Source organism: Montipora foliosa, chromosome 1, assembly GCF_036669935.1.
Source record: "Montipora foliosa isolate CH-2021 chromosome 1, ASM3666993v2, whole genome shotgun sequence".
NCBI lineage: Eukaryota > Metazoa > Cnidaria > Anthozoa > Scleractinia > Acroporidae > Montipora > Montipora foliosa.
Window position 1 is genome coordinate 48078443 of NC_090869.1, and position 9664 is coordinate 48088106.

The 9664-nt window shown below is 44.9% G+C and overlaps 2 protein-coding genes and 1 pseudogene across 2 annotated transcripts; 2 read left to right on the forward strand and 1 right to left on the reverse strand.

Moving 5' to 3' along the window:
- The first annotated feature begins 1879 nt into the window (after positions 1–1879).
- Positions 1880–2743, forward strand: LOC137970379 (uncharacterized). The gene has a single exon (XM_068816906.1). The coding sequence runs from the start codon at positions 1880–1882 to the stop codon at positions 2741–2743; it is 864 nt and encodes a 287-aa protein (XP_068673007.1).
- A 14-nt stretch (positions 2744–2757) lies between these two features.
- Positions 2758–3468, forward strand: LOC137970385 (uncharacterized). The gene has a single exon (XM_068816912.1). It carries the CDS (start codon positions 2758–2760, stop codon positions 3466–3468), a length of 711 nt encoding a protein of 236 aa, XP_068673013.1.
- Positions 3469–8086: 4618 nt separating this feature from the next.
- The window catches only part of LOC137970395 (uncharacterized), a 1667-nt pseudogene continuing 89 nt past the window's right edge, over positions 8087–9664 (reverse strand).

Here is a 9664-nt window from a genome sequence, read left to right on the forward strand (position 1 = left end):
CTGGAAAATGACAAAACTCATGCCTTGGAATGCAATGGTTGGGATCTTGAGGGGAAAATGACTCTTTCTCCCCTGTCCAAGCAGGAACTGCTATGGTGGATTTCTAATGTTGAACAATATCCAAACGCTATTACTCCACTACCCCCTGATATCACATTCATGACAGACAGCTTACTGAAAGGCTGGGGAGGAGTGATTTAGAAGGTACACCAAATGTGACTGGTGGTAGGTGGTCATACCAGAAATCCAAATTCCACATAACTTACTTGGAGCTGAAGGCCATTTCGTTAGTTCTGCAGTCCCTTTGCAACCATATGCAATGTTGCCACATAAAATTGCTTTGTGACAACACAACTGCTGTCTCCTACATCTGCAATATGGGTGGTACGAAATCTAGAGTTGCAATGAGATGACCAGAGAAATAATTATGTGGTACATGGCTAGGCACCTAACATTGTCAATATCTCATTTTCCAGGCAACCTAAATGCAGAGGTGGACATGGCTAGCCGCGTTTTTCACAACAGTAACACTGAATGGTCTTTGGCCCCTTCTGTCTTTAATGAACTTACGGCAAAGTGGGTTGAGCCTGACATAGACATGTTTGCGTCAAGGCTAAATTATAAAGTATCCTAATATGTAGCCTGGAAACCAGATCCTGGTGCAATAGCCATTGATCGACCTGCTACCGGTAACCATGAATCCGGTACCACCTGTTGCATGGGTCGGGTCGCCGGCGACTAAACCGACATCCCCTCTCCTCGGAGAGGAAGGGTGTGCCTGGACATCCTTACAGAACTAAAAATAATATCTGTAAAAGGCCAATCGAGGAGCTAAACCAGGGGTACCCCGCGACAGCATCTACAGGGCGAGGATAGACAAACATATTCATCGGCCAGTCGCTGCAGCAGGATGGAAACGCTAGCATGTCTCGACCTGTTCTTGCTCGCTAGATGACCGTTCCCTACCTGCCGAGAGAGCGAACCTGGTCCTGCGAAAGCCAGGAACCGCTAAATATTCGCATGCAGTTTTATGGAAATAGCAACATTTATGAAATCTCATACCGGCTCGAACGTCCCCCGGGTCAACAAGGTTCGCTCGCTGGGCTGCTCCCTCTCCGGCACCCAGTGAAAAGTAAGTTAGGAGCTGAAGGAAACAACAGGAAATCTCTTAACCTAGCAGAGTGGAATGTTAGAACTTTGCTGGACAGAGAAGGCTCGAAAAGACCTGAGCGCCAAACAGCACTTGTTGCAATGGAGCTGAGTCGATATAATATAGACATAGCTTCCCTGTGCGAAACCCGACTGGCTCAAAGTGGTAGCATCGTTGATAATGGATACACTTTTTCTGGAGTGGAAAACCAGAGAACGAGAAAAGAGAGTCTGGAGTTGGGTTCGCAATAAAGAACTCAATTGCACAAGACCTCGAACAGGAACCATCACCGATCTCTGATCGAGTTACGGTGTTGAGAATGCCACTCCAAAAGAAAAGATCTGTGACCATTGTGAGTGTTTATGCTCCGACGATGACTAACCCCGATGAGAACAAAGAAGAGTTTTACAGTGTCTTGAGAGAGACAATTAAGAATGTCCCCATCTCCGACACGCTGATAATTGCTGGAGACGTTAATGCTCGTGTCGGGACAGAGACTGAGAACTGGCCTGGTGTCAAGGGACACACGGAACCGGTAAATGCAACTCGAACGGCGAACTCTTACTCGCTCTATGTTCCGAACACAGCCTTGTCATCACGAACACGGTCTTCAAGCACAAGCAGCATCATAAAACTACCTGGATGCACCCTCGGTCAAAGCACTGGCACCTCCTGGACTATGTAATAACGAGACAGAAAGACCTGAATGATGTACTCGACACTAGAGTAATGAGAGGGGCGGACTGTGCCACTGATCATAACTTGATCAGATCGAAACTTGCATTCAGAATGAGATCCCAGAGAAATAAAATTAAGGGAAAGCCAACACCAAAGCTAAACGTGAGCAAGCTAAAAACCCAAGAGTGCCGACAGGAGTTGCAGTCGCAGATGGAAAAGAACATGGAATATACAATTGATGAGAACACAAGCGTGGAGGAGAAGTGGGGTGCGTTGAAGAGAGCTACCTATGAGACAGCCTATGAGATTCTAGGGAAACCAACACGGAAACATCAGGATTGGTTTGATGAGAGTGATGTGGAGCTGAAATCACTTCTTAACGAACGGAACAAGGCTAAAGCTCAAGAACTACATCGCAAAACACGAGCCAATACCGCTCGACTTGCAAAGGCCCGAAGCCAACTCCAGAAGTACACCCGGACCATGAAGTCAAAATGGTGGGAAGAGAAAGCGGAGGGTTTACAAAAAGCTGCAGACACAAACGACATGAAGGCATTCTACAATGGCCTTAGAGAGATAGACGGACCACAAAAAAGAGGGACAGGGCAGCTCGTTGCTAAGGATGGTGTTACACTGCTTAAAGACAAGGATGAGACCCTGAATAGATTTGCTCAGCACTTTGACCAGCCGTTGAATGTGCCTGGTACTGTGGACAAAGCTGCTTTAGATGAACTCCCGGACATAAGTCCATTTGCAGATCTAGACAATGTTCCGAGCTTCGATGAGCTGACGGCAGCGTTCCCATCGACTAGGGAGAATAAAGCGCTCGGTAGCTGCGGGATCCATGCCGAGAGTTGCTGTTTGCTGATGATAGCGCACTGGTGGCTCACACTGCTTCGGACATGCAACTACTAGTAGATAGGTTCTCCATGGCTGCAAGCCAGTTTAGCCTCAAGATCAACATCAAGAAAACAGAGTGCATGTATCAACCGGTCAAATTCATCTGTCCTCCACCTGAGCCGATAGACATCACAATTGACGAAGTGCCTCTGGTCAAAACCACTGACTTTACCTATCTCGGTAGCACTGTATCCAGCTCCTCCAAGATAGATAAGGAACTCTGGACACGGACAGGCAAGGCGAGTGCGGCATTCGGCAAACTCCAGCAAAGACTATGGAACAACAAACATGTCTCCATCCGGGTGAAATGCAAAGTCTACAGAGCTGTGGTACTGTCAACCCTCCTACATGGTGCAGAAACTTGGACTATTTACAGAGCCCAAGTTAAGAAACTGCACGCTGTTATGATGAGGCAATTGAGGGACATCATGGGCATCAAATGGCATGATAAGATCACAAATGCTGAAGTCCTTAGGCGTGCAAACCTTCCATCCATGGAGGACATTCTTGCTGAAAAGAACCTAAGATGGTTAGGCGACGTTCATAGGATGGATCATGACCGACTCCCTCGCCAACTGCTGTATTCACAACCTTGTTCTGGAAAGCGAAATCAGGGAAGGCCAAGGCTGAAATTCAAAGATGTAGCAAAGAGAAACATGCAAGTGAGGAAGATCCCAGTCAACTCCTGGCAGACAACCGCGAGCAACAGAGATACATGGAGATCTGCCATCAAACCATAAACAGTCTTAATCGTATCGACTGACGGCAAGAGAGAACGTCAAGGAAAGGAACATTGGTTGGACAGTGTGAGCCAGTGAATTTTATGGTAGGGTGAATGTTGTTGTGATAATCGATGAAAATTTTAAGGTTCTCCGGACTTTCAGTCCAGATCATAAAAATGTCATCGATGTATCATAACCAAGTATGGGGTTGAAATTGGGCGTTCCTTAGAGCGTTTTTTTCGAAAAGCCCGAGGAAGAGGTTGCAAAAGAGGGGGCCCTTTTATTGCCCATAGCTGTGCCGTGGATTTGAAGGTAGTGGCTATCATTAAAAGTGAAGTTATTCATGGTGAGAATCATGCGGATGAGGTCGGGAATAGTGCAAGTAGGAATGGTGTTGTGAGGATCAGTTTCAGTTTCAGTTTCAGTGTAATTACTTGGAAGATGCTATGTTGCTTTACACCAAGGTATGGAAAAAATATGAATAAATAAGATGAAAAAATAAGTTACAAACAGAAGATTAATCGCTACCATAGCCTCGAAACTAGGTGCCTAAAGGCATTGACAGATTCGCTTAAATGTTGACTCGTATTTATCTTCCCACCCTGACGGTCTTGCAATTATCTGTGGAGATTTCAATGGTCCAAGCACTGGGCGTAAAACACACCACAGGACTGACTCAGGTAGTGAAAGTCCTGACAAGAGACTCCGGCATTCTGGATTGGTGTTCCACAAACCGACCGAAGTTATTCGAATAATAGGAAGGAGTGACCATTTTTCCATCTTACTTGAGTCACGCTCTTCACAGGTCGAAAGTAAAACTCGAACTAAGGTGATCTACAAGCAAGATCTCAGAGATAGTAGACTACGTGACTTCGGAAACTGGATTACGAGACAGGATTGGTCTGAAGTTCTGAGTCTGTCAAATGCTACTGAAAAATGTGACAAGTTCTACTCAATTATCTCATCTGCTGTCACCTCTTTTTTTCCCTCTCCAGCGCGTTAAAATATCTGGTGATAAGCCATGGATAACAACTACTCTGAAAATTCTAATTTGTAAGCGCCAAAAGGCCTTACGTTTGTATGGTAACGGCTCCAATATTTTTAAACATCTACGAAACAAAGTGCAAAGAGTGGTAAAGCAGTGTAAAAGGTCCTACTACTCTAATAAGGTAGAGGCGCTAAAAGAGAGCAACGTAGCACGCTGGTGGAGGGAAATCAAAGGTTTGGGTGGAAGAAAACAGAATGATGAATGGTTTCATCAGATGCTGGATGAAAACATTCCTTTTTGTTTTGTATTTAACACCTTTTTGTATGACCTAACGTCACACTTTATGCCCCTGCAGACGCTCGTTGACACTGCCGTGGAGGTCCCGGGTGAATTTCTAGTTGATTCAAGAACAGCATTCAAGGCATTGCGCGAGATAAAAACAAGAAAATCCTGTGGTCCTGATTGTATCCCTAGTAGGGTGCTGAAACTGTTTGCCTTTGAGTTAGCGCCTGTTATTACTGATTTGTACAATACATCGCTTGTGCAAGGCGTGGTCCCCAGTCAATTCAAGTCATCTCTGGTTGCTCCCATTCCCACGATTACGCCTCCTAAAACAGTCGAAGAAGACCTGCGGCCGATAACCCTTACCTCTCAGTTGGCTAAAATTATGGAGGGTTTCACGCTCAACTTACTATATAAGCAGGTGGTGGACCAACTCGATAACAAACAGTTTGCGGTCTACGACACACGCTCTAGTTTATTTAGTTCATTGTATTCTAGAGTATTTAGATAAGGGTGCTTGCTATGTTCGTCTTTTTCTAGCTGACTTTAGCAAAAGGTTTAATCTTGTAGATCACACGGTACTTATGTTAGAGCTTAGGTCTCTTGAGGTTCATGATGCCATTATTGGGTGGATCGCGGATTTCCTCCCGCGCAGGTCACAACGGGTAAAAATTGGTGACGCTATTTCCCCCTGTGTTTTCCCTAATGGTGGCATCCCCCAAGGGACCAAACTTGCACCAATATTGTTTGCTGTGTTAGTTAACAAATTGGTAGCAGGTTGGTATACACGGGTGAAATATGTAGATGACCTTTCTGTTTTGGAGTGCATCCCTAGGTGTTCACCTAGCTACATGCCCTGCATCGCGAACGAAATAGCACGGTATGCGCCTCAATGCAAAGAAATGTAAAGAGATCATATTTAGTTTCCTGCAATATCAGCCATTCCCGGTAACTCCCCTGTGTTTATCTGGCCGTGTAATTGAGAGGGTTGGTCACTATAAGTTGTTAGGTGTATTTATTTCTAGTAACCTTTCCTGGAATAAGCACTGTGAATATGTCCTTGCAAAAGCTAATAAGCGTTTATACGCATTGAGAGTGTTAAGGAAATGTGGCGTGGCCTGCCAGGATTTGGTTCAAGTATACTGTAGCCTGGTTAGATCAGTTATTGAATGTGCAGCACCCGTCTTGGCAGACCTTCCGGTTTATCTGAGCAAAAGCCTAGAATTGATACAAAAGAGGGCATTTAACATTATTTTCCCTGAGCTGCCATATGATGTAGCCCTTAGCCGTTCAGGCGTGCTGCCCCTCAGTTAAAGGCGGGAAAATTCATGCCAAAAGTTAATGCAGAATTTCCGAGATAAAGGTTTTCTTTCAAACATAATACCCATTCCCCCTGACACCCACCATGGGTATTCTCTTCGCTCTGGCTCTGTTGTAAATAGCAGTGTTAAAGTAGTTGCCAGGACTGAACAGATTAACAATTTTTGTACTTATAAATATCAATAATATAGTTGCTGGTGCCCTTGTAATTCAGCTGTAGCTGCAAGAGGGGTAAATAAACTGATCAATCAATCAGAGCCAACTGAATAGAGGGTAATGTGAAGTGCTAGATTTCTATCCCAGATGAACCATGTGAGCGTTAGCCCTACTGATGGAAATGGGCCCACACAAGGACAGAGAGAAAAACTCTGACCAGGGTGGGAATTGAACCCACGACCTTCGGGTTAGATCTCCGCCGCTCTACCGACTGAGCTACAAGGTCAGACGGGAGCAGGCCGTGGGAACTGAAGATGTTAAAGTCACGGCAATGAACATGTACAAGTACAAGGAAAGGTTACGTTTTATACAAACGTTGGCCGTGTAGCACTTATATTTTAAACAGAGCCAACTGAATAGAGGGTAATCTAACCCGAAGGTCGTGGGTTCAATTCCCACCCTGGTCAGAGTTTTTCTCTCTGTCCTTGTGTGGGCCCATTTCCATCAGTAGGGCTAACGCTCACATGGTTCATATGGGATAGAAATCTGGCACTTCACATTACCCTCTATTCAGTTGGCTCTGTTTAAAATATAAGTGCTACACGGCCAACGTTTGTATAAAACGTAACCTTTCCTTGTACTTGTACATGTTCATTGCCGTGACTTTAACATCTTCAGTTCCCACGGCCTGCTACTTGATCAATCAATCAGATGAGGTGCTTGCTACAAAGGCAGGAAGACTATTCTATTCGGGTATAGTTCTTGGAAACAAAGAGAATTTATAAGTGTCTGTGCGGGGAGCAAGAATGTTAAGCTTTTGAGGATGACTACGGCGGGTTACAGTTTTACAATAGCTTAACTGGTCGTTGAAGTTAATAGGAATTAGGTTATTAACTATTTTAAACATCATACATAGGCGGTCGCGCTTTCTGGCGCTGGATAGTTCAGACCAGCCAAGTTCCTTAATTAGGGCAGTAACACTGACATGACGCAAATAGTTCTTGAATACAAAGCGAGCAGCATGTCTCTGAACCATTTCAAGCTGATTGATGTTTATTTGGGTGTACGGGTCCCACACACTGGAAGCATATGATAACGTAGGTCGAACTACTGAAAGATAAGCGCGAGCTTTGACTTCTTTTGAGCAGCTGTACAAGTTACGTCTGATAAGGTTAAGAGTGCGCGTTGCCTTCTTTGTAATGACGTTCACGTGATGGTTCCATTTGAGGTCTTTAGAGAGCTGCACACCGAGATAGGGATGGGTTTCGCGCACCTCGAGTCTAGTACTATACAGGAAGTAGTCTTGGTGTATGGTAGAAACCGCCTTCTTGTTGGTGATACGCAGCACTTCAATGGATTGAAGTCAAGTTTCCATTTAGTGGGCCAGAGAGCTAGCTTATCCAGATCACGTTGAAGACAACGCGGTGACTCGTCGGATGTAAGGTGCAGATATAAGGCACAGACGTCGGCAAAAAGTCTTAATTTACCAGAGATGCCATCGGGAATGTCATTTATGAAAAGAAGGAATAACAGGGGCCCTATCACTGACCCCTGTGGAACACCCACGGTAACGGTACAACTAGAAGACTGCTGACCATCGATCACAACAGATTGTGTTCTGTTCGCTAGGAAGTCCTTCAACCAGTGGAACACTTGGCCGTCAATCGCGTAGTGTTTGAAGCTTGATAAATAAGCGCGAGTGGGAAACAGAATCGAAGGCCTTGGAAAAATCCAAAAGGATAAGGTCAGTTTGCAACTTTTTATCCAAGGTGCGGGCCAGGTCTTTACATGTGAGGAGAAGCTGAGTCTCACAAGAGAAGCGAGCTCTAAAACCGTGCTGGAAAGGGGATAGACGATCGTAAGTATCCAAATGTTTCATTCCCTGACTTGCTACAATGTGCTCGAGCAACTTGCATGATATTCAAGTAAGGGAAATTGGCCTATAGTGGGTAGGAGATGATCGTGAGTCTCTTTTGGGTAAAGGGGCAACCAGTCACAAGGTACCTCACCTGAATCTAAGGATTCCCCGCAAGATTACGGCTGTTTCTTCAGGTGCTAGCTTAAGTATACCAGCAGAGACTTTATCTGGTCCACAAGCCTTGTTAGGTTTCAGAAGATTTAGTAGGTTAACGTTTCCGTTCACAGTCACACAGATGTTTCCAACGGCTGGTATGTCTTTCGGAGCCAAGGTGGGAAGGGTATCGTTTGGCGCATCTGTTTTAAAAACAGATTTAAAGTAGTTATTTAAGGTTTCTGCCTTTTTCCGACAGGGTTTCACTTTGAGATCGAAGAGCTGGGATACCAACACAATCTTGCTGCCTGGATTTGATGTACTTCCAAAACTTCTTTTCATCAAGTAGACCAGAGACAAAACTGTTCCTAACAGAATTTATGGCGATGGTAGTCATTTTACGCTGCTGTCAGCCCAGGCTGAGGCAGTGTTGCGTAATTTAGCCACTTTGAATAGGCGACGTTTTTTACGAGTTGAGCGCCTCAAGGCTCTGTTGAACCATGGATTCTTTCGCTTTGTTTTTAAAAGCTTCTCAGGATAATGCTTATTGACAAGAGATAAAATTGTCGCCTTAAAAATTTGCCAGTTCTCGTGAACAGATCGTAGGGGACAGTTTTGAAGAAACGACACAGAGAATGCTTTCATGTCCGGGGAAAAACCCTTTGAATTCCCCTTATTGAAGTCAAAAACTTTCCTTTGCGGTGGTGTGGCGTTACTGACGAACCGGTTGATGTGAACTACAACCTGTTCATGATCACTGAAACCTGGTATAACGCGAACGTCGTATAGTAGATCGGGCTTCGATGAAAATACCAAGTCCAAGGTGTTTGCAGATGTAGGACCGTAACGTGTGGGTTCACACACTAATTGCTCATGATGGAAATCATGAGCTATATTCTCGTGCACCAGGAGGGACACAAGACGTAACCCAGTCGATAGAAGGTAAGTTAAAATCCCCAGTTGGGATAACGGGACGATTTCCTGCAGATTGCGTGACTTTAGTCAGGGAAGCTTCCAAGGCGTCTAGTGAATCCATACCTGTGGATTCTGGGCAATAACAGGAGCCGATTAGAATGGCTTCTCTCTCCAGAAGCACTTCGTACCATGTTATTTCACAGTCCGAGTCCAAATCGGGACGAGGTATAGATACCAAGTTGTTTTTGACTGCAATCAAGACCACACCCTTGTGTGATGGGCGATACACTTGGAAGTCCTGTGGTAATACTTCACAGCTGTTAACATGGTGTGAGAGGTGAGTTTCAGTTGCAAGCAGGATGTCGATTCTTTCTTCTACTAGAAGAGAAGAAAGCTCTTCAGATTTGGATCTAGCACCTTCAATATTGCCGGATATGAGGATCTTTGGAGAATATCCGTTTAAGGTCTCGCTGCCAATAGGACCTATGATAGAAGATCTAGACATACCCTCGAGTGAAGGTGGTTGAGGTAGGTCAGAAGCG

Excerpts from the sequence above, each read along its gene's own strand:
- LOC137970379 (XM_068816906.1), top strand. The coding sequence starts at position 1,880 with ATGAGAGGGGCGGACTGTGCCACTGATCATAACTTGATCAGATCGAAA.
- LOC137970385 (XM_068816912.1), top strand. The coding sequence starts at position 2,758 with ATGGCTGCAAGCCAGTTTAGCCTCAAGATCAACATCAAGAAAACAGAG.